Genomic DNA, 24,371 nt, shown 5'->3' with positions numbered 1-24,371 from the left:
GATTTGCATTAACTCACAAGGTTCTGCCTTGGACTTCAAGGCAGGCCAAATGGTCCTCCCTCCTGGGGTCTAATGTCAGGCCCCGGACACACAGTACGAATGAGGGCAGGCCAGACCATAGAGGTCAATAGCTAATCTGTAAATCATCCAATTGGGCAAAGGAGGTGAATGCAAAGGTGTGCTTTATCCATAGTCTCTGAGGCCAATCCATGTGAGAATCAGCTCACAAAAAAGAGAAGGAAGAGGTATGAGAGCACATTTGTCTTTGAATAAAGTAAGGCAGCAGCAGAGACAAAAAGATCTTGCAGGGGAGATGCCCCAGGTCTCCCACACCCTCAAGCCAATTGCCTTCTTGTGCTGGCTGGGTACGGCCTGCACTCCCACACGCTCGGCAGATTGGAATTTTGTGGTTGTCTTCCTATGCCATTTTCCTACCTTCACCTCCCTTCTTCATTAGAACCTGCTGGCTTCTGGGCCACACTGTAGACTCTTGCACAAGATGAAAAATGTACCAATGGCCATAGACTGTGTATCACAGCCTATACTCAGGGTGTCTGCACATATGCGGCCCTCACTGTGTATTTCATATCCCAGCCATGGCCTCCTTCCAAGTCTCTAACTGACTGCAGACTTTTGCCATCTCTTGGTCAAAGACTGGGGCAGGGCAGGACTCATTTCCTACCCCCAAGCACTTGCCTGGTATCAGGAAGAGAATGGAGTGGACACAGAAATGGTGTAACCATTGGGATGGAAGGTCACCACAAAATTGCCAGAATCATCTTTAAAGCAAACTTCCCCACATACCAAGAAAGAGCTACCAACCATGCATCACGGCAGAAGTGAGGAAATGAAACGTGCCTCTCTAACACTGATGGAGGTAAGGTTGATACCTGCCATGCTTAAGGGACAATTGTGACCCGAAGATGTTTGCATACTGACATCATTTCCTTGCAACAGTTTCACGTGGATGCTGAGCTCCGCAACGTCATGCAAACTCAACTGAGAAGCACTGATCCAAGCTCTTTTATCTCTATCATCTATTTCATCCCTATGCTTCCCTCCATCAGTGAGGAAACAGGCTTTCACAGAGCAAGCTTGCTTCAGAGACAACACACAGCCACTGCCCCCTTCCTCTTCTGTGTGTGCTGGCCATGAGGGGGCAGCTCTGGGTTGCACTTTGCTGGGGTGTTCTCCTGGAACTCTTTAATGCATAGACAGAGGTGTGGCTTCCCAGAAACAAGGCACCAGCCCATCTGGGTCAACAAGTCCTCTACCACTGTAAAGTCTCTCTCACATCTCTGGCTTTGGCATTACCAGACAATGGATGGGGCCCTGCCACTGATGATGAAGGGTCTCCCGTCACCATCTCACTGTCCAGTGGAATAACAGAGGACCAGTTTTTGCACCATTCATTCCCTAGGGATGACCATGGGAACACATCCCTCTTTACACCAGAGCAGGGGTTGACCAACTAAGACCCTGTGGGCCAATTCCAGTGCTTCGCCTGTGTCAGTACCTAAAGTTCTAATAGAACACAACCACAGCCATCATTTTCCTATTGTCTATGGTGGCTGTGGTGCTACTTACAAAGCAGAGTTGGGTGGTTGCCACAGACACCCCGTGGCCTGCGAGCCAACACTTTTATTCTCTGGCCCTTTAAGAAAATATTTGCCACCTGTTGCTTTAGACTGAGTAGCTGGTAAAAGGGTAGGTATTGGCCAGGAGCAATGGCTCATGCCTATAATCCCAGCACTTTGGGAGGCTGAGGCGGGTGGATCACCTGAGGTCAGAAGTTCGAGACCAGCCTGACCAACATGGTGAAACCCTGTCTCTACTAAAAATACAAAATTAGCCAGGTGTGGTGGTGTGCACCTGTAATCCCAGCTACTCGGGAGACTGAGGCAGGAGAATCGCTTGAACCCAGGAGGTGGAAGTTGCAGTGAGCCAAGATCACACCACTGCATTTCAGCCCAGACAACAGAGCAAAACTCCGTCTCCAAAAAAAAAAAAAAAAGGTAGGTATTCTCCGACTGCCTATGCCGAGAAATCTATAAGGCTTAGAGAGAAGTCACATTTTAAGAGAGTTCAGCTTTGGTTATCCTGGTTCATCTCATCACACATATAAAAATATGTAATTTGAAGAGGTTTCAATGGGCCCGAATTCTTGGGAGGGGGGGTCCCAATTATTTCACTAATGTGGAAGCCCAGAAGACCTTTATTCCATAGTCTCAGGTATAATTTGGGTTGGGGAAGCCAGTTGCCCCATAACCTGAGGATGATAAGCTGGGGATGTTAGGACGACTGCTGTTAATGGGCTTGCATTCTCCCTCGCTTCCTCCCAGGCCCCACTGGGTCACTAGGTCTGGTAGCCACTGCACATAAGGCCTCGTGCCCATGATCAACATGCTGATATTTATTTCATGTTTATTTTAGAGAAGGGGTCTCGCTCTGTCACCCAGGCTCAAGTGCAATGTCACGATCCTAGCCCACAGCAGCCTTGAACTCCTGGGCTTAAGTGATGCCCCTGCCTCGGCCTCCCAGAGTGCTGGGATTACAGGTGTGAGCCGCAGTGCCTGCCCTCAGCCTGCTTACAGATGCTCCCAGTTCAGCCAGGCTTCCCTGAGTGGCAGTCACTACAGAACAGAGCTCCTTGGGGCAAAGGGGAGTGTGCTCTTTTCCCTGCTTTCCTGTTCATCTGTCATTCATTCTTCTCTGTCCTGCCTACCCCTGGGTCCACCAAAGGACACAGTGCAAAGCCTGATTGGGAGACCTGGCACACAACAACTCCACACCCTGGCCGTCTCTCTTAGGTTTGAAAGGCAAGGAGTAAGGGTGATCTGGTTGCTGTCCAAATCCACAAACTCCCGGATGAAACACACTCTTTACCCGTTCCATGCAGCGGGCCCCATGGGTGCTGTGCAGACCAGCCTTGGTGCTGTGTGCACAGGGAAGCCTGCCCCTTCCAAGCCAAGTGCCGACCCAACAGTGCATTAGCATTTCTCAGACTAGACTGGGCTTGTCTGCCTTGCTTTGTCCGTGGATGCAAACACTGCTCTGGTCTTCCTCTCTCCACCTTTAAACACTCATGTGTAGTCTGTCCCATTACAAAACCAAGGTCAAACATTCCAACAAAACCAAGGGCACATCCAAATTCTCCGATGGCACTGGAGTACCCTTGTACATTATGCTCTTTGACAGAAAAAAAGAAATGTGACCCATGCCTGGAGACTGGAAGTCACCTCAAGAAACTAAGGATTTGATTGGAGTGGGATTTCCTATAATGATATCAGACCCCTAGTGGGATCTGACCCACTGTGGAAGCAAAGATGCTTGTCCTCTGGCTTAATCCAAGATGGCTTAACCTCTTCCTTGGGATTATTGTAATATGTCTCTGACAGGCAGTGTGCCATCCTCTGTGCAAAGAGCTTTAGAAAATTCCCACTGAAGCTCTCGACACTGTCATATGCAACAGGCGTCTCCCCACCCAACTGGCTGGGTCGGCTTCTCCCCTCGGTGGCTCTCCTTCTGCACCAGAGTTAGGAATCCATTGGCTGTTAGGATGGGCAGGGCACAGTGGCCAGGACCCTGGCTCTATGGCACCAAGGAATTTAGGACCAGAGTTTTAAAAGTTAGGAAGAAGGCATGCAGAAATGATGGAAGATTCTGAAAGTACAGCCTGCAATATGAGTATCACCCACAGACTAGGGTGAGATGCCACCTTCTCCAAATCAACAGCAAGGGTTGGAGGAGCTGCTGCGATCTGTGGGGAGTTTATATGATTTGAACTAGGTATTTCTGATGCTTCTTCAAACACTTTTACACCACTTGAGAACAGAGCTCTTCCTTAAGAAACACAGGAACATTAGCTCCTCCTATAAGCCTGTTTCTATAATCATGAAAGTGGGGATTTAGGTTTACTAACCAGACAAAACCAGCCCTGAACTTTATCCATCTGAGAAGAGAAATCTAGGAATGATGCTTTGGTCTGACAAAGCCCAGATTCTTAAGGAGAAATAGTGATCAGCCCGGAAGGCGGATTTAGAAACCCGTACCTACTTTGAGTGAAGAAGAGAAGGAGGAATAAACATTAGAAATATTTTATTCATTGTGCCAATATCACTTCTACCCTTGCAAAGGGAAGCCAGTGGGGGTTTGAAGCTTACAAATGTCACTTGTGCTTCTTGCCATGCTAAAAAGAGAGTGAATTACACTATTTAAGAAAAAAAAAACCAGCCCATTTGGATTTGTGTTCCTCCTAGGTTGTAACTTTTAGAAAGGATGAATATGTCTGGACCTTCTGGGATACCACAGTCGCCCGCAAGAAAATAAGAAGAGGACTGCAATTATGGTGGGCCAGATATGGGGGGAGTGGGATGAGAACTGGCAGAGTCAGGCCCATCCTAGAGGCAAGAGGGCATGGCCCCACCCCCAAGCAAATGCAAGAGCCAGGGAGGGTCTTTTCCTGCCTACTTCCAAACTAAAGCAAGAGGAGGCAGAAGAAATGGGGCCAAATGGAATGTAGAACTCACACCCTCTAAAAATAGGCGGCTCGTGGCCAGAGTCAGTTTCAGCATCTTCCCAGGAGTGGAAGGAGGAACAAGGGGCCTGAACCCTCTGTTGCAGAAGCAACCAGGAAGCCTTCAAGCTTGGCTGGCATGAGGGTCCCCAAGCCCCATGAAAGAGGCAGGGGGTGAGGGGCACAACTTACATCCCAGGGTCTGCTGCCCAAAGGCTGAAAGGTGGACTAGGCAACCTGGTTTGCACATAGCGGGGAAATGTCAGGGGCGTGTTGCGTGCTGCTGTTTTGGGAAAAGGTGAGAAGTTCCTAAGAGCTTGCAGCCAAGAGATAAAAGGCTCTCAAGACCCGGCAGGCTCCCTGATGTTGGCTTCCCATTCAACCTCGCCTGGTGCGAAAGGATACCATTGGGCAAACTTCCTCGAGCCAGGCAGCCTTCCTTCATTACTGATAGGAAGATGGGAAAATTAATAGGGGTAATATGAGCTCATTTCAATAATAATGAGCTCATGAACATGCCAGGTTTTGATCTTTTCTGATGCATGGATTCCTGGCAGGGACTATGGTCCTACGTAGGTAGTTGAAAGAACTGAAAATAGACTTTAAAAAAAAAGACTCTAAACAACAATAAAAAAGAAACCACCCCGATCACAAACCTAAAACAACAATGAAAAAAAAAATGCCTCAAACATTGCTCCCCCAGTTAAAAAAAAAAAGGGAAAAAATTTGGACTGACATAAAACCCTTTTTTCCCTTCTTTTAAATATTGTTTTTAACAGCTTCAAAACTAATGAATTGTATGTGGCTAAAAATAGATCTGGGGGTAGTGGTTAATGGGGCCTTGTGAATCACTCAGCATAAGGAACTGTCAATATTTTTTTGAGCTGTCAGAAATCCATTTAGTGATTTTCGACAATTCAAAAAAATATTTCTGACCGCTTGATTCAGTTCCTAATGAATTAGGGAAGAAGAGGAATAAAAGAAATACATCAATCTAAATTACGAACCCAGAGTCTAGCTTCCTGAATTCTGCTCTGTGCTTAAAGGAACAACAGGATGTTGAGGTTCAAAAATATTCTCTTCTATTTCCCCGCTTCCTTCCCTTTTCTTTCCTTCCCTCCCTCCCATCTTTCCTTCCTTCCTTCCTTCCTTCCTTTTTTCCATCCTCCCTTCCTCCCTTCCTGCCTTCCTTCCACAGGTGAAGTAAAATTACAGAAATCCATTCATAAATTACAGATGGAAAGGTATCATGGTCATTTGTCTCTGGTGAGGATATTTGGAGCTGGTTTCAAAGGGAAGAATGCATTGAGCTTCTTTTCGGAGAAAGGCTTCCAAATACGGATATCAGGGTGCCAAGAGAATGACTTTGATTCCCCCTGCCCACCCCAACATTCATTTGATCCAAACCTAGTCCTTAAACTTACAATGATGTTCTGAAATCTGGAATTCCTTTGGGGTACCCATATGCTTTAAGGAGATAAAGAAGTGTCAGTTTGCTACAGGATCAGACAAGCATGAATCCAAGATGCACAGGGTCACATCACTACTGTTCAGGGACTTCACAATGAACATGTCTTGTTAGAGCAACAGACAGACAGGTGAACAGACAGACAAACAGAAGGCAAGCGCAGAAGGCCAAAGTCACAGTAACTGCCATTTGGTTTGTCTAAAAATGAGTCACAAACACCCAGAAACCATCTCCCTCTTTGGAGAGAAGGTCGCTTTATTTCTATACTGTTGTTAGTGTGATATGATTTTAGTATCCTCTAAGTCAATAAAAGAAAACTTTAAGAAAGCAGATTTGGCTTAGCAAAGCAGTAAGGAATTGTCTTTAGGCATCGTTTGCATAAATTGAAAATACTGAAGAATTTGCAAGTTACCATGTCTCTTTTCATTTTTGTTTTGTAAGTTGATTTTCCCCCCTTCAAGTTCTAGATGGCAAACAGGAGTAGTTCACGTGGTGAGAGACCACCCCCTTTCCATGCCTTCTGTACAGGCATTTTAGTACATTATAATGCAAATTAGAACACAAAAGTAAGAGTTCTAAAACTTCTAAACAAAATGGACTTTTATGATTGTCTACATTGCAGATACAGCATTGAGGGTTTTTTCAAATATTTCATTCAAAAGTTGCTCATGGATAAGTCTACCCCATTTTTTTTTTTAATGCACAATTCAGCACTGATGTTTTGGGAAATGAACTATAGGAAGAGGATTCTAAAACTTACCACACAAGTCTGGCCTCTTGATACATCCAGAATTTGCTGTGCTACTTGCAAGTCCGTTAAAGGCTGCTAAGCCATCAGAGCTGTAGGCCCTGAGGACCGACAGCATGTTCATCGGCTTGTCCAGGCTCTGGGGCCCCCGCTCCGGCTTTGGCAGGCCCGCCAAGGGGTCCTGGGCTTGGAGAAGACCCTGGCTGTGCCACTGCTTCTCCGGTGCTTGGGATAAAGGTGAGACCAGTCCCTGGACGGGCTGGGGGGCGCCTGTGGGCTGCAGGCTGTCCCCTCCATCGCTGCTGCTGTCTTTGCTGAGGGCAGACAGTGGCTTGGTCATCATTTCCGGTTCGGTTTCAACATCCTCTTCATCGTTGTTCTCTCCCTTGGAGGAGTCCATGTCCTCTGAGGAGGCAATGTCGGAGAGGTCATCAGTAGTGTTCTTACTCGTGGTTTCGGGGATCAGGATGGGGGCATCCTCTTCAGAGTGGGCCTTTCCATCAGGCTCCTTGTTGGGGCAGGAACTGGAGGCCCCTGAGCCAACCATGCCTGGGTAAACACCAAACTGCTTGTAGAAGTCTGATGGGAAGTTACAAAATGCAGGGTCCACATGGCCGGTCCATGTGCCGCTCTTCTGCTCCCCCAGAGTCTCCTTGATCTGACCTTGGGCCATCTTCTCAGAAGCAGAGTCTAGAGAGCTGATCATATTGGAGAGGCCCAGGTCTTTGTTTGATTGTAACGAGGGCAGCAGGGCCATCTTACTTGCCTCCCGGGCTTGGTCTTTGCAGTTGACTGTGACCCCAATGGTGTTATCTTTGCGTTTTGCTTTGCCCAGGTGGTTGGCCTGGAGATGAAGGGCCATGAGCTCCATGGAGGATGTTGTGAAAGCACAAAACAAGCAGCCGTGCCACGCGATGCTGTCCTGCACAGTTACCGAGGAGCCCGGGAGGGAGGCGGCATCTGGCCGCACAGACAAGTCCAGGGGTTCATACTGAGATTTCTCGGACTTCCTCTGGGAGGACTTGCCACTGGGTTTCTCCTCGCCACCATCCACTCCGTGGACTTTCATGGAAGGGGGGTCAGCCAGGGCTTTGTCCTTCATGTCCTTCTCCTTCTTCAAGGAACTGAGGACAAAACTGTCCATGAAAGCTTGCAAGGACCCTTGGAAATTCACACCGTTGCTCATGATGCTTTGATAAGCTCTTCCAATCTCAGAGAAGTGGGTGCTTTTGGAAGGAAGGTCAGTGCCTTTCAGAGCATCTGAGGGGACCTCCGAAGACATGCCGGTGGCCTGCCCCGAGTGATCTCCGGAGGAGAGAACCCCTGATGTCCACTGCTGAGATGCAAGGCCTCCTCTGAAGTCGATTCCAGGGAGACCCTTGAAGGCCCCCCTCAGGATGTCTGGCCTGATGAACAGAGAAGCTTTGCTTGACATCTCATCCTTGTGGTCTTGATTTGGGGGCTGCCCAGACAGTGGCCCAGCCCCGTTCTGCCGCTCCCGATGGTGTCGCTCTAAGTGGTATTTTAAGGATGCTGACTGTGTGCCGGCATAGTCACAGTGCGGACACTTGTAGGGTTTCTCACCTGCAAGATTTTGATATAAGAAAAAAAAAGAGGCGTTTATCTCATTTTGGTGTGCTGAACGAGGCTGGAAGGATCAACATTTGTTCTTTGAAACAAAGCAGCTCAAACTAATAATTAGAGAACAACTGTTTTTTAATAGAAGAATAATTCGTACTCTTAAGCTTTTTTAATGGTTTTGTACCATTTGGGACTATTCAGGAATGACATACTATCTACACACAATTAGCTATCTTTTTCTTTATCTAACATGTGAAAACGGCTGTAGATTTAAAAGCTATGATTATGAAAATTAAGCATAATAATTTCAGCCACAGTGATCATTAAAAGTAGAAGTTTAAAAAGAGAAAGTATGTAACAAATGGGTGGTTGCAATATTTTGTGTATACAATAGCTCTAAAATTTGTTTAAATTATACACATGGAAACCATTTTTAAACCTAAAAATTTTATGGCACTGTTACGCAAGACTGAAATGAATGATTTAAGTCTTGCTCTGCAGTAAATCATGGATATAATTAGCAAATGGCATACTGCACAAGTAATTTATCATTATTTGGAGGGCACCATTCCAGACGGGCTCAGATATCTGCAGACCTACTGCACTGTTTCTAAATAAAGAACTATAAATACAGATTCTATAAAATATTAATACCATTACAGTGCATTATGATTGCAGCATGTAAAGACATATAGTTAAGATAAAAAGCAGTCAATAAAACTTAAAAGAAAATGAGTAATAAAAAGGCACAAAATATATTTAGTTTCTGTATTTGAAATTAACATTATCTACTGGTCTTTGTAGTGCCTTAAATTTGTACTAATGGCAAACCTAATGCTCCGGTAGTAAAATGTGTAATTTACCTATAATAAGCGCTTTCTAGAGAATAAAAATAGCTTTAAAGAGTGTTTTAAAACATATAAGATAATTTTCATGAATTAAATATTTATTTAAATTCAACACCCCCAACTTCTATTGTTCTTTCCAAGATAGAAAAAGATACCAGAAGAGACAACTTACACTTGCTGGCATTGTGGGATAGAGAAGGGGAAGAAGGTAAATGACTGCAGATTTAAATATATTCCAAGAATTTGTTAGCAATCCCAGGTCTTTTCTAGACTTTGCAATCAAAAGGCTCTCTGGAAGGAATGGGGACTGTGACAGTCCCTGCTCTCTTATTCACAATGGTGCCTTGTCAATATCCACAATTATTTCTTCCAGGAACCTCAACTATTCCCCCTCCCCTTCCTCTGTTCTATTGTAAAATAGACTGATCTAAAAAGTTACAACAAATCATCAGTGAATGGTGTCTAGTCTCAGCGGAAGGCATGAGTCCCAGTTCTCCAGGCACAGGGCATTTGGCGGCGTGGACTTTGTGAACAAGAGGGCCACCAACCTGGCTCTGAGCAGGAGATGCCATGTCATCTCCAGATCGCGTGCCAGAACCATAGACACCCTGCCTGTCTTATCAGAACAAGGGTGCCAGGTGCTATGAGCAGCTGAGATCTCTCCTGGACACTTTTTCAGAGGTGGCCCTTAGGTCTAGGAAAGGAACCCAGCAGGGAATCCGTTTCTCTAAACATAAAGGTCACAGTCATCTCTAGCTAGACCAATGACAGGAATCTAGGAGGAAGGCTCTGTCCCCTTTGGGGTAAAGGTACAGAGAATTTCAGGCAGTAATTTCCCCCTTCTTGGAGTCAGTCCCGGGTTAGACTCAGACTCATTGAGCTACTGCTATGTAGACATCCTATTGCAGGCCAGGCTGGGATGGGGCGCTGCTGGGCAGCAGGATGTCATGGCTGATTCAGCTTACCTGGAAGCCCAGTGATCAGGTGTGACAGAGGTAGTCCCTGAAACTTAGAGGGGTTGTGATGGAGCCCGCAGCAGGCAAGCCTACCTAGAAACTCAGGATCCTGGCCTACAGGTGAGAGCAAGCCCTGCGGGAGGGCCGGGCGATGAAAGCCTGCAGAGGTGAGGCCGGCAGGTGCTGGGTGGGACTCAGTCTGTGTTTTAGAAATGCACCTGGAAATGATTACATGCATCTGGCAGGCAAAGGGGCCGTAGAGAAAGCACAGGCATTCATTAGCAGAGCTAAAGAGGGGGAACGTGGACTTTCCTCTCAAGCCTGGGGATGTGGAGGGCTGCCTTTCTGGGTGGGGACTGTGGGGATGCACAGAGGATGTGCGTGTCTCTTTCCAACGGATACATGTTTGAAAGGCACACAGGAGGCCGAGTGGAGTGGCTCACACTTGTAATCCCAGCACTTTGGGAGGCTGAGGTGAGAGGATCACAAGGTCAGGAGATCGAGAACATCCTGGCTAACATGATGAAACCCCGTCTCTACTAAAAATACAAACAATTAGCCAGGCATGGTGATGGGCGCCTGTAGTCCCAGCTACTTGGGAGGCTGAGGCAGGAGAATGGCGTGAACCCAGGAGGCGGAGCTTGCAGTGAGCTGAGATGGCGCCACTGCACTCCAGCCTGGGAGACACAGAGAGACTCCATCTCAAAAAAAAAAAAAAAAAAAAGAAAGGCACATGGGAGTGGTAGTACTCAAACTGTACTGTGCATTAGAACCACCAGGGGAGTGTGCTAAGACACCAGTTCTGGCCCTAAGGCACAGCAGTTCTGATTCCCTGGGTCTGGGGTCGGCACAGAAGTTGGCCTTGTAAGCGTCCCTATAATTCTGATGCAGACATGTAAAGACAATCCCTTGAAAAACCAACCTGGAATTGCCTTGGGGGCTTGACAAAGTGCTGATACCTGGTCCCACCTCCCCACATTCTGAATTAACTGGCCAAAGATGCAAACTTGGTTTTGGGATCTTTCGGGACTTTCCCAGGTGGCCCTCTGTGGATCCTGAGTGGGGAACCATTGTAGGCAGCCTTCCTTGGAAGTGCCTTTGAAGTGGGAACCATGAATGGTTTAGCAGGGAAGACAGTCTAGACCTCAGGAGGTATTTGAGAATCTAGACTAAGGACTGGACACCTACGCTACTCTGAACTCCACTGGACACAGAATCCTGGTCTTGGGACTTTTTCTTCCTCAACCTGTAATAAGACACGTTGAAGCACATGTTCTGTGGGGTCTCACCCCAATCCTAAGCTCATTTAGGAGCTAAACTAAGTCTCCTGAATACAGCCAGTGAGACTTGTGCACATACATGTCACCCACTGACTCAGAAACCTTCAGTTTGATTCACACACATTTTTTTGATGGAGTGAACCAATGGATGAATGAATAAACACTTGCAACCTCCTTTCTTGACCCTGGAAACTGAGTAAAAACCAAAGAGGCAGGTCCCCTGCTCTCATGGCTTTTGGAGGAGACATATCATATAGCAGGCTAGCAGAGCTCATGCACACGCACTCTCACACTCACACACAGCTTGCGACTGTGCAGGAAGATAGCATCCCTTCACTCCACCCACTGTCTTTAGAGTTCAAAATAGGCCTTGCCCCTCACTGCTCCAGAGAATAAAAGCCAGAGCTGAGAAACAAGAAAGGCTAATTCCTAGCATTGGAGTCTCCACGGGCCCAGGCCTGGTGAATTAGGGGCTGCTTCATGAGCTTTCAAGGGTTTTCTGACTGCACGTGCTATGCAAGTTTCTAGAAAGCTCTCCACCCACGCTTCCTCTGCCTTCTGCACTGGGATGAAAGGGCTGCACTGCTCTTTCTGTCCATTTCTCTATACAGTTCCACCTCCTGCTGGGTCGCTAAATGGCTTGGTTTGGGTGGCTTCTTCCGATCATCCCAATTCCTCAGTTAAGTGCTCCAGGTGGGGACGCTGTTCCAGGGGACAAACCCTTCCCCTTTGGACTTATGTTCACAAAGAATCAAGCTCAATTTTAATTTCCTCGTAATCGCTAAATGATTGGAAGAACCCCCCCTGCCCTCTGTCTCAAAGCCCTCGCTCCCCTTTCCGGGCTTCCTATCCAACAAGGGGCACAGGGAAAGGCTTTGGAGATGAAAGTGAGCCCCGGCCAGGGAGTATTTCTAGCCAGGCACACCCAGAGGTTGAGCTGGGAACCTCCTTAGAACCCCAGCAGCCCCAGGGCCTTGTGCTCCACTGGAAACATCCCAGCTGTTTCCCAGGCATTCTTTCCTCAGAAGGCCCATTTCAGAGTGCTCAGGAGGCAAACTACTTACAATGTTGGCCTAGACGGGGTGGGGCAGCAACCACAAGGAGAGGCCTAACAGCACATTTCACAGGCTCCGGGGTGCAGTCTACATCTGCTCTTTCATTTGGCCGGCACAGGCAGATGCTGAGTCTACCTGAGCTGAGAACCGCTTCCCAGCCAAGGCCTCTGCATCTGGATGTGCTCTTCCGCCCAAGCGCTCTGGGCTAACTCTAGCAAATCCCAGGCCTCTGGACATGGCCAGATCCATGCCAAAAGAGCCAGGCATTGGGCCTGCCTAGCCCTGCCCAAACAAGGCTGGCCTCTGCCTGAGACTCAGGCCTGCCTTGCCTGGGCAGCCCCATGCTACAGGCAGCCCCAGACCCTGCCAGCAACTCTGTCTAGTTGAGTGATTGGCCAATGAGGCCATAAATGAGTCCCATCTACTGAGGGGACCACTCAGGCTGCCCTCAAGGTTTCCAGGGGGTCATGAGTCCTCTGGTGACCTCCATGATGTTTGTGGTTCATTGCTTTGTGTTTATCTGTTATATGTGCCACACACTCACATGCAGGCAGAACCACGCAGATAAGTATGCAAAACAGCCGTTCTCTCCTGGAGCACAGTGTCACTCAACTCTAACCAACTGTGGGCACCAGAATCTTTGATTTTCCAAGAAAAGTCTCAGCCAGGCATGGTGGCTCAGGCCTGTAACGCTAGCACTTTGGGAGGCCAGGCAGGAAGATCGCTTGGGTCCAGGAGTTCAAGACCAGCCTGGGCAACACAGGGAGACCTCGTCTCTACAAAAAATTTAAAAATTAAGCAGGTGGGGTGGCACACACCTGTGGTCTAAGCTACTTGGGAGGCTGAGGCAGGAGGATCGCTTGAGTCCAGGAGTTGGAGGCTGCAGTGAGCTATGATTGCACCACTGCACACCAACCTGGGGGATAGAGTGAGACCCTGTCTCTAAAAAAAAGAAAAGGAAAAAAGAAAAGTGTCATATCTATGAGGTTTCTGTGTGCAGTATCTTAATTTTTAAATATTGGTACCTATCTCAAAACTTTTCAAACACTGAAGGGTCACAGTGCTCTATTTTACAGATGGGGTCTGGAGCAGGCAGTCATTGTGAAATGTGCAGAATGGGGCTCTTTCCTCACTAAAGGAAGCAGCTACGAACACTGGTAGCCTTCTGCAGGGAAACCTCTCACTATATTTTAAAGGAGTAAGATGTGGGCCCAAACAATGCATTTCTAGAAAGAAGAGTTTTGCTAGAAAAGGCATAATGAAATTAAAAGGCCGCAGTTCATCATTCCAATGGATTAATGAAATTATTGGAACTGTCATACAGTAAGCCAGCTTCCCACTGACATATGGCATAAGATATATATTTAGATTTAGAATATCATTGATAACCTCTCCCAAGTCACTGTATCATCAATTTCTAGAAATATACAACCAGGTGGTTTAATTAGTTCACTCTACCTATTTTTACATGGTCATATCTTTTGTAATTCTGAGCCTCTACTTTGCTCTTGATATGTCAAAGGAACCCTCACTGTTCCAGGGAGTTATTCTAGAGCTATTTAGAGCAAGTTCCCACCAGCACCTCTCCAAAAATAACAGGTGGATTCATATTATCTTTGGAAACCATTTTAAGGTTTAAGATGTGATTCATGCTTCTAATTTTTTTGGTTTTTTTTTTTTTTTTTTTTTTTTGCTAAATCTCCAAAAGTGTTTCACTTTTAAGTTGAGCAACTGAATATTTTCCTTTATTTGCATCCTCAATTTGATATTTATTTAGTCCTTCTCCATCTCTTTACTTAGTTAACACCAGGAGAGATAAATATGGTGGTGTCTTTGCAGCAAAGCTTCAGTACATTAATATAAATTGTACACTAATTCCCCCAAAGCATATATATGTTGTAAACCTGAAGACTTTTCACACAGCTGCTTATTGCTAAACAGTGCCTTGTCCAGAAGGGGACAATCTGTGTCTCTAATTGCTGTCACTGAAGCCCAGATTCATTATGTGACTTTCCCATTAAAATGTGAGCATTAATTTGTATAATGAAATATCACCCACTGCAGTGTTCATTAGCCATGCCCTACTGTATACAGCACATTGTTAGCTACCTAGAAACTGTAGTTAATTTCACTAATGGATATTTCCCTACTTAGTGTTTGGTAGGAAATTTATACTGTAACATTACCTCTTCAACTTTTAAGGAAATTTAAATTCAATCAATTATTTTCAACAAAAGTTTAGGATGTCATTAAGGCAGGAAAAGCAAGGATAGGGAACCGAGGAGGAATAAACCGGGCTTTTAGTTCATCTCGGAAATAGAAAAATGATGGAATTTTAATTCAAAACAAAAAGAAAAAAAGACTTATCTCCTTTTGGAGATCTTTTTTTTCAATTTTTTAAAATTTTTTCATCATTACTCAGGTGGTTGCTCCCCCACTAACGGCAAAAATGCATGCTCTCTTTTTGGAAAAGGAAATGAGAAGAACACCCATTTCAACCGATTCCTTTTTGAAAATGTATGCAAGGTGCTTTTATATTTATCCAGTGTGTGAAAACAGCCTGGATACCTTACATAGAAGCATCAAAGGTAAGACATGTAGACACCAGCCATAAGGCACCTGGATGGGGCCGGCTGGAAGTTTCATTTCCACCCATGTGTATGTACCAGCTGCTGCTCAGGAAGCACTTTGAAGATGAAAGGTGGTTTCCACCATAGCATGAGAAGTTTATCAGCTCTGTGATGCTGGAAGTGATTCCACTCCCACTCACCCCCACCCCGTTTCCATCCCAGGAGGTCAGAGCACCTCCACATGCCACAGTGGCCATGCCTCACCCCTAACCTCGCTGTGCTAGTGGGGAAACCCAAGCACGTGGGGCCAAGGAAGCCTGGCCTGGGGCCAGTCTGAGGGAGGGGTCGAGGAGGAGCCGGGGTGCACAGTACTTCCCTTTTAAATTCCCTGGAGGCTGCGCCAACACCACTTGTGAGTACAAGTCACTTCTTTCCTTCCTGTTGGGTATGGTGTGGACACACACTGTCAAAGAAATGTTGCATTAATTCCCTAAAACAAGCCAGAAATTCACTCAGAAAAGTAAAAAGTAGCAATACAGTGCAGCGGTGAAGAGAATGAGATTCTGAATTAGGCAGATCTGATTATAACCTTTAATCCAAGCCTGGACAACTCTGGGGCGGGATAACTTCACGTCTCTGTCTCTGAGGCTCAGCGCCCTCCCCTGCAGCGGGGCAGGGGATGGAGCCTTGGTGACTGAGGTGCTGTAGGGATGAAGGGGCGAGTTAATGTGCAGTGTCTAGCACAGAGCCTGCATATGGGCGTGGATACAACTTGGGAACTACCATCACTGTTATTGTGCCGTTACTCCATCCCCGCGGGCTGAGTTCTGTGTTCAGCCAGTTGCTGTCATGCTTTGTAGTCACAAGGCAAAATAATGTCCAGGTCTCCCTCCCTACACCTGACAGGGTGTGCAGCCCTTTGGGGGCTGCAAGGGAGAACGCCCTCCCTTCCACAATCCTCCTTGGTCCTATAGGAAAGGGAAAAGAATACAGGTGAGAGCCCAGCCAGCATTCAGGAGCTGTGCTGTGAAGACAGCAGCCAGGAGATGGGGGGTGCCGGGCGTGCCCTTCAGCCCAGTGCTGAGCCCCTCGTGATCACAGCTGAGACCTCTGGGAAAACACCACTGACTTCCCTGTGCAGATCCATTCCCACAAAGAGGTTCCCGACTCGGGGCTGGAACATGCGGCACATCAAAATCAGATTAATAAACCACTCGCAGAACTCGAGAGGGGGAAGAAACTAATGAGATTTATTTTTAATTAGTCCCTGAACTTTCATGCCTCCAAGTTTTCACGAGTGAAGTTGCTTATTACATTTCTCTACAATGGTCATTCCTTGAGACAACAACCCCATCCTGAAAAACCCACACATGGGAGAGCCGCCGCAGGGAACCCAGCCAGGAGTCCGGCAGCCACGCATGAGGTGCTCACCCATCAGGGGGCCACGCCTCCCCCAGCCTTTCAGGGACCTGTCAGCATCTGCCTGCTTCCTGTACACACAAAACAGATACATCAGACCTTCCAGAGTACCCCCAGGCACCTGGCTTCCCAAGGTAGTGCGCAGGGAGGGGACATGGAGGGAAAGAATGGCATGTGTGCATGAAGACCAATCCTGAAATGATTTGCCAGCCTCTCAGGAGACTCTGGGGACATGCGCCCTCCCCATTGCATGTTACAACTAGATGTTTGCTGATGTATCTCTGTGATGGCAATTTTTGTGTGTCAATTTGACTGGGCCGCAGGGTGCCCAGATATTTGGTTAAGGATTCTTCTGGATGTGTCCGTGGGGGTGTTTCTGGATGAGATGAACGTTTGAATGGGTGGGCTGAGTAGAGAAGGTGGCCCTCTCCAATGTGGGTGCACCTTGTCCAATCTGTTGAAGGTGTGAATAGAACAAAAGGCTGAGCAAGGGGGAGTGCACTCGCTCTGCCTGGCTGTCTTTCAGCTGGGACATTGGTCTCCTGCATTCTGGCTCAGACTCGAACTGGAATTTACACCATCAGCTCTCCTGAGTCTCCAGCTCACCAATTACAGATCTTGGATCTTACGACTTCTCAGCCTCCATAATCACTTGAGCCAATTTCTTATAAATCTCTCCTGTGTGCGTGTGGGTTGGGGGGCATATCTCCTTTTCTTTTCTTTTCTTTTCTTTCCTTTTATAGAGATGGGGTCTCACTATGTGGCCCAGGCTGGTCTTGAAATCCTGGGCTCAAACAATCCTCCCGCCTCGGCCTCCCAAAGTACTGGGATTACAGGTATGAGCCACTGTGCCTGGCCATATATACATTTCGTATCGGTGCTGTTTCTCTGGAGAACCTTGACTGATGCAATCTCCTTTCTGAGCCTGCAGTAACGGGCTCTGAATTTGAATCGCAGACACTGTGCTGTAGAAGAAAAATTGTCCATATCCAGTTATTGGACCCCAGTCTGCCCAGGGTAATGTTTCCATGAGGAGAGAAGTTCAGCCCCCTCTGAGTCAAGCAGCCATCAATGTCTGCCCTGCCTGGTGCCAGAGCGAGGCAGCGTCCAGGATCTGATGGCCTTGGGGACACCTGAGGTCCTGCAGGAGCCTCCTCTTGGTCACCTGTGGACCTGGATGAAGCTTAGGGTGCACCAGAAACATTCTAGTGACCCATAGGCTCTCCCGGGCTCCCAGGTGTTCAGAACAACCTGACTGGTGCATCTAGTCAGCACCTCTCCAATAAACAGGAGTTAGAAGAGAAACAGTAATTGACTTAATGCAGTGGGGAGAAAAGGGAGAGAGGTTTTATCCATTGATGTTACATGATCGAGACTTCCAATAAAGATGCAGTTGGACAGAAAAAATACAGAGAAGGTGCCATCTGATATCCCAATTAAAAATATATTTATTACACGTTGGGTTTTTAAATGTGCTCATATGAGTCCATTGTTTAAAAACTTCAAAAAGATGGCATTTTGGAGTACATGTATTTTTGTTTCATAATAAGACTGCTGTCCTCTGGCCATGTCATTTAGAAATACAAAAACTGTATGGTATTTGGAACAAGGAGAGACACCAGGGCCAAAAGAGAAGGCAGTTAGGGCCTCTCACCAACTTGAGTCCCACATGAAATCACTTATTAACAAATACGTTGATTTTGATTTTTAATTACTTGTGTAATCTACACTTTTACATTGTCATAATAGATGTTTATTTGGGTGATTTATAACATGTAACACTTTCTGTTCTATTCAAATGCACAAGTGTAAGCATTTTCCAGCTTCTTTGTTCTTAGATAAAAAGGAAATTGATCTTTATCTGGTTACCATTCTGCCTTTTACACACGGCAAATGCTGCTTCCGAGGAGTGGTGGAGGTGGTGTGATGTTTCCATGGCTTCTTTCATTTTCTCTCTGATTCTAGGAAGTTTCCAGAATGCCTCTGTCTATGGCCCTATCATGTCTCTCTCAATGTCTCCAAAGACTATTCCGAGGTTTGTGAAGCAGAAGTTCAGAAACATTAGTCTTTCTCAAGCTTGAAAACTGCAAAGAGCAATAACCATTTGCTCTCTCCCAGGTTATCCAGAACTTATGTCAGCTTTGGTCCTAAGTTGCCTGGAAATATTCTGTGGAGTGTCTTCTCTTACCCCCGGGGAAGCTGACTGGCCTTGGGGCGACAGGGTTAGTGAAGCCCCTCGTTGAGAGGCGCCGCCTTTCCTCACTGTCTCTTACACCCTGCAAGGCTGACCTTACCCATGGAAAGCCACCACCTGGCTGGGAAATGTGGTCCAGGGTTCGTGTCGACATGAAATACACAAGACAAGACATGCCTGGCCTGTTTTCCACATTCCTGCAGACAGCTCAAGGGTGGGTGCCCCGTGGACCACCTTCCATATCCTGGCAATCTGCGGGTCCCCACCCCGCCCAACCACCACCACAACCCTGGCTCCAATCTGGGGAGGAAAATGGATATTGGCATCATCTGAGAAAACCAGATGTCTAGGCTGACTGCCTTCGAGCCTGGTCACTTTCACAAATTGACGCAGGAATGCCTGGGTCAGCAAATACTTTCTAAGTGCCTACATGGGCCAGGCTCTGTTCTAGGCTGGGGACACAGCTGGACAAACAGACACAGCCTTTGCTCTCAAGGAGTTCACATTCTAGTGCATGGAGAGAAACAACAACGAAATACAAATGCATGGTGTGTCAGATGCTGTGAGCACTATAGAGAGAAGTGACACAGGGAAGGAAAGGGGTCTAGAAAGTCCTGGTGGGGTGGGGGGTGCACTGCCATGTGGGTGGGCCTCACAGAGAAGGGGGCATCAGAGCCAGACTCTGAAGGGGAAGCAGCAAGCCATGCAAGTATCTGGCAGAGAAGTTCAAAGGGCAAAGACCCTGAGATCAAAATGCAAGGCCCCCTCCCTGAACTCCCGGGGAAGAGGATCTTCCACTTTGTCTATGCCCAAGAAACCAGCGCTTGCAGCCTGACTGTCAGGCCGTGGTTTCTGATGGGTTCCTGTGTTCCCTGGGGAAGGGGCCACTTTCCCTACAGCCCTTGACTCCTCTGTGCCACCTTGAACAATGCAGGGAAGACAGGAGGAGTCACTCACTTATTCGAGCATTTCTTCTGTCATTCAACATTTCAGATAAATTCATCTGCCCCTACTGGGTGTAAGGTGCCCTTGCAGACCCTGGGGTTATAGAAATGATAGCAATTCAAAAGATAGACAATATTGCCACCTGTGCAAATCTTACGCTCTGTTTGGTGGGAGACAAATAAGCGATGGAGCCCAACAGGGTCATTTCTGAAACTGTTAAGTTTATAAAGAAGATATTTCAGGGGATGCAAGGGCTGTTTTAGGTGGGATAGTCAGGGGCAGCCTCTCCAAATAGATCCCAGTAAAGCTAAGCCCCAGGTACCACCTGGAGGAAGATTCCAGGTGGAGGGAGGGGCAGGAACACAGGTCCTGCAGCTGGAACAGGCATTCTGCATTGGAGGAACAGGGAGAATGCAGGTGGTGTTTCAGAAAGGTGCCGAGGATGAAGAAGGGGGCAGGATGGGGCCGGGGCAAGACATGGGCAGGTCGCATGAGGCCTTTTGGGAGAGTGGTGGGACCTGGAGGACCATTTTAAAAGACACCTCTTTGGCCTGAGATGACTCCAAGAGAAGCATGAAGGATGAACAGGGCTGGTGACTCGGCCCATGGCCACCTGTGCCCATCTGTCCTCAGGCTTCTCTCGGTGTCAGGGAGATTTGTGGGGACCAGGTGAGGCACCAGGTGAGGGGTTTCTTGTCTCCCCCTACGCGATGCCCATGCAGCCCGCATGCACTCAATATTCCTGTGCAACCCAGAGCCTTATTGATTCCTTGGGAAATAAACCACAATTATTTTTGAAAATAGATGGCATATTTGTCTAGCCTCTGAAGCAGCTCATACTCCAATAGATAAAGTGTCAGGAGGAAAATCAAAGAAAATGGAAGTGTCCATATCTCTGATAGATTTTTTTTTATATTGGCAATGTGCAAGCAACAAGCAGAAAAGCTAAAAAGGATGATGACTGAGGGACACAGAGAACTCCTGGTTGCCAGCCAGTCCTCGTCTAGTATGACGCTGAAACATGAGAAACAGCCAGGGGGTGCAGCAGCCACTTGCCCCGCTTTGCCTAAGAGCATCTCAATTTCTCCTCTGAGGAGACACAGGGAAGAGTCACTTTTCCTCCACGCCACATGGAGTGACGGGGATGGACTCCAGCTGCCCTGTCCCAGGTCTGGGCATGTAACACAGGCTGGGCTAAAGCCTATTCTACCTGGATGCTTGGGGAAGTGGCTTCATTCCCTTCTGCACTTAGGAAGGTTTGAGCTGAGACCCCATCACTGACACCTGGGAGACTCCTGGTTCATACAGGCGTGTGGGGAAGGACTCCTTCAATACAGCAGAAGGAAACCATTAGCAAAATGCCCTAGAGGCTCAGACATGACCCAGTTATCCCAGGCCAGGACCATCCAAGTCTACATTTACAAGTCCCTGTGTCATTTGCGAGGTGAATGTTAGTTAAGTGACGAATCAGGAAATGAGGGCCGCTTCTGAGCCATACAGTGGTGGCTAGACAGGCCCAGGGAGAACCTTCCAGAGTTAGTGACCCACACAGCTGTGGACCTGGGCCAGAAAGCAGGCAGGACGGGGGCCTCCTCCTCCTCTGGGCTGTGCCCCTGGATGCACTGACTTCTCACCTGTGTGTATCCTCAGGTGCACCTTAAGGTGATGGGATGTCCGGAAAGTTTTCCCACAGTACGGGCAGTCCTTCATGGCCGAGCCCAGGCTTCTGTCGCGAAGCAGCGCCGGTTGCTGGACACCGGCGGATCTCCCAGCCTCCTCGCCAATGTCTGCAGCGAAGGAGAAACGTTCTCACATCACTTCAGCACATGTCAGGAGTTGTTCACACCAAAACTGCTAACACCACACAAAGTTAAACATGTCAATACTACACCTGTCTATTTCATTCTTTAAATCTGACAGAATGCTGACAATTCATGTATTTTCTTGTTATTCTCTTAAATTATTTCATCTTTCCTAACATCATTTTAAGCAGCATATGCTACCTTTATATTGAACTGAATTAAACAAGAAAAGAAACAGCTGTGTCAGCAGCTGGTTTGATTTCTTCTTTTGCTTAGTTCCTATTAAATATTTTTTTTCAAAAGTTTAAAAATGTTGGTGTTTGTTGAATCTGATTAATTTATAATATGGACTCACTGTAGAGTTCACTATAGGACTGAAATCATATTTGCATTATAGCAAGCAACAAATTAAAAAAAAATGTGTGTCAGCTGAGTCCCTAAGACATGCAGACATATGGCTATTTTGGGACAGGAAAGAAAATTATCCAAAACTGATCATTTCTTCCTTGTAGAGTCTTGTATCCATCACTGGCTGGTGTAATCTCATGAAAGGGAGAAGAAAAAGTATGGAAATGTGATTCCACAATTAGCCCATGATAAACATATAGTGACATATTCAAAGTCATATGCAGAGACTCAGCTGCAAAACTCCCATAAACTTACAGCACTGCAGACACATCTTTTTGCAGTGACTTGAGAACTTCCTCTGTCAAGTATCGATACAAATTTTCCTTCCTGCTATTATTTGTTATGTAACCCAAACCATTAGAAAACGGAATAAAATTTACATATGGCTGCCTTCTGCAAAGAAATTGTGGGACATAATAGTAAATAAAACTGGAAAAATGTCCAGTGGTTGGAGGATACGTCATTGCAGCCCCCGAGGCCTGACATCACACTGCCAAAGAGGTAACAATTGGGGACTCGAGGAGGAGAAGCAAGAGAACCTTCTCTGGGTTCACTTTTCTTCCAGAATCATGGACCTCCCCACAGAGCAGGAGCCTGAAGGCCTGGCACAGAATCTAAGCTCCTGAGGATAGCAGGGTCCTCCTCACTGTAGCTTCCAGCCCACCCTCTAGGCCTCACAGTAAATCCCACTAGGAGAACAAGGGAACCTTCTGGGATAATGAGATCTGCGAGTTCTGCAGAGATCACAATAAATAAGATCTGTGCCTTCCAAGCAATGGAAAATGCAAACTGCTTTTACTCCTCAACGTCTGTTCCTGGTGTTCTCTGCTAACAGCCAAAAGGGGAAGACTTGTAGACCATGAGAAAGATGAAGGACAACACATTTAATTTTTTTTTTTTTTTTTTGAGACAGCGTCTCATTTTGTCACCCAAGCTGGAGTGCAGTGGCACAATCATAGCTCGTTGCAACCTCAAACTCCTGGGCACAAGTGATCCTCCTGCCTCAGCTTCCCAAGTAGCTGGGATTACAGTGCAGGCCACCATGCCTTGCTAAGTTTCTATTTTTTGCACAGACAGGGTCTTGCTTTGTTGCCCAGGCTGGTCTTGAACTCCTGGCCTCAAGCAATCTTTCCGCCTCAGCCTCCCAAAGAGCTAGGATTATAGGCATGAGCCACTACACTGGGTCCGAGACATTTAATTCTTATTTGAGTATTCGCTCTAAGCAACGGTGGAAACTCTTGGCTTGGAGCATTCTCTCTGCACTTGGACTGTATACGACCATATCACCCTGGCACAGTTATTTATATTTGAAATCTCACTTTAATCCTATTCTCCCCAACTCTTCTAACCATCATTGGAGAGCGATTCAAAGGGTATAATTACCTAGCTATTTTTTCTTATAATTTTGCACAAGTAGGAAGTTAGGCTCATCCACATCTAGAACTCAAAGTCACCCCACCAAGCCCTAGATTGTGGTTGTCCAAATGAATGTGGAAAGGCCCCCAAAGATGGCTTATTGATCAGGGAAATGGACACAAGAGAGTGTTGCAAAGTCACCATCAGACAAATGCTCTACTTACGGTCACAGTGGCTCTATGTCCTGGAGGTTGAGTCTACCAGGAGCTGCTGCCAGAGGGAGTGATGGCCAGATGTCATTTCCAGCCAGCCACATACCCTAGCTTTAGACAGTGGCAAGGCCATCTCCTTCTACCTTTCTCCCACTCCCACCCACCCCAAACCTGAGCATGCTGCATTTGCCCTCCCGGCCTCCCTCAGCTTCCCTTTTGCTGGGATCATGAAGGTCAGCTGCAAATAATGATGAGCCTGATTAAAATTCTGCCCAAGTGCTCCTGGCAACATAGTCGAGATACCCAATTTAAGTTAGGAGGCCAATCACTGCTGATTTGAATTATAAGCAGGACTAAGGTGCCCTGGATGTTGGCTTCAGGATGAAGGTAGGCAGGGGCAGATTTCAGAAGTATAATTATTGGGCCGGGCATGGTGGCTCATGTCTGTAATCCCAACACTTTGGGAGGCTGAGGTGGGTGGATCATTTGAGGTCAGGAGTTCAAGACTAGCCTGGCCAACAGGGTGAAACCCCATCCCTCCTAAAAATACAAAAACTAGCCAGGTGGTAGTGATGTATGCTTGTAATCACAGCTACTCGGGAGGCTGAAGCAGGAGAATCACTTGAGCCTGGGAGGTGGAGGTTGCTGTGAGCTGAGATTGCACCACCATACTCCAGCCTGGGCAACAGAATGAGACTCTGTCTCAAAAAAAAAAAAAAAAAAAAAAAAAGTGTAATTCCTGCGGGACCTCCTGTGGCATGCTCTGGACCTTCCCATAAAGCTGCTTCCAGAGGAGCCCACCAGAGAGCAGTAGCAAGGAGCCATTGTGGAATAAAGCTGCAGGAGAATGTCCTCATGTTCTCTTATAAGGGGGAACTAAGCATTGGGTACCATGGACACAGAGGCGGGGACAATAGACACTGGAAGCCAGGTGTGGTGGTGCACACCTGTAATCCTAACAATTTGGGACACCGAGGTGGGCAGATCACTTGAGGTCAGGAGTTCCAGACCAG

At 47.1% G+C, this 24,371-nt stretch overlaps 1 protein-coding gene across 18 annotated transcripts in view; it reads right to left on the bottom strand.

Annotated features, from left to right (window-relative positions):
- ZNF536 (zinc finger protein 536) overlaps nucleotides 1-24,371 on the bottom strand; it is a 492,422-nt gene that overhangs the window by 160,359 nt on the left and 307,692 nt on the right. For 17 of the 18 annotated variants that reach the window (XM_054538819.2, XM_054538823.2, XM_054538830.2 and 14 more), the window contains 2 exons: nucleotides 21,215-21,367; nucleotides 6,745-8,316 (listed from right to left, as the gene is read on the bottom strand). In XM_054538819.2, the coding sequence (XP_054394794.2) occupies nucleotides 6,745-8,316; nucleotides 21,215-21,367 (1,725 nt within the window). The remainder of the gene's footprint in view (nucleotides 1-6,744; nucleotides 8,317-21,214; nucleotides 21,368-24,371) is intronic. The other variant, XM_054538833.2, reaches the window with a different exon arrangement.

This window comes from Pongo abelii, chromosome 20, assembly GCF_028885655.2.
Source record: "Pongo abelii isolate AG06213 chromosome 20, NHGRI_mPonAbe1-v2.0_pri, whole genome shotgun sequence".
Lineage (NCBI taxonomy): Eukaryota > Metazoa > Chordata > Mammalia > Primates > Hominidae > Pongo > Pongo abelii.
The sequence above is the reverse complement of the archived record's forward strand: the minus strand, read 5'-3'. Positions and strand labels throughout refer to the sequence as shown.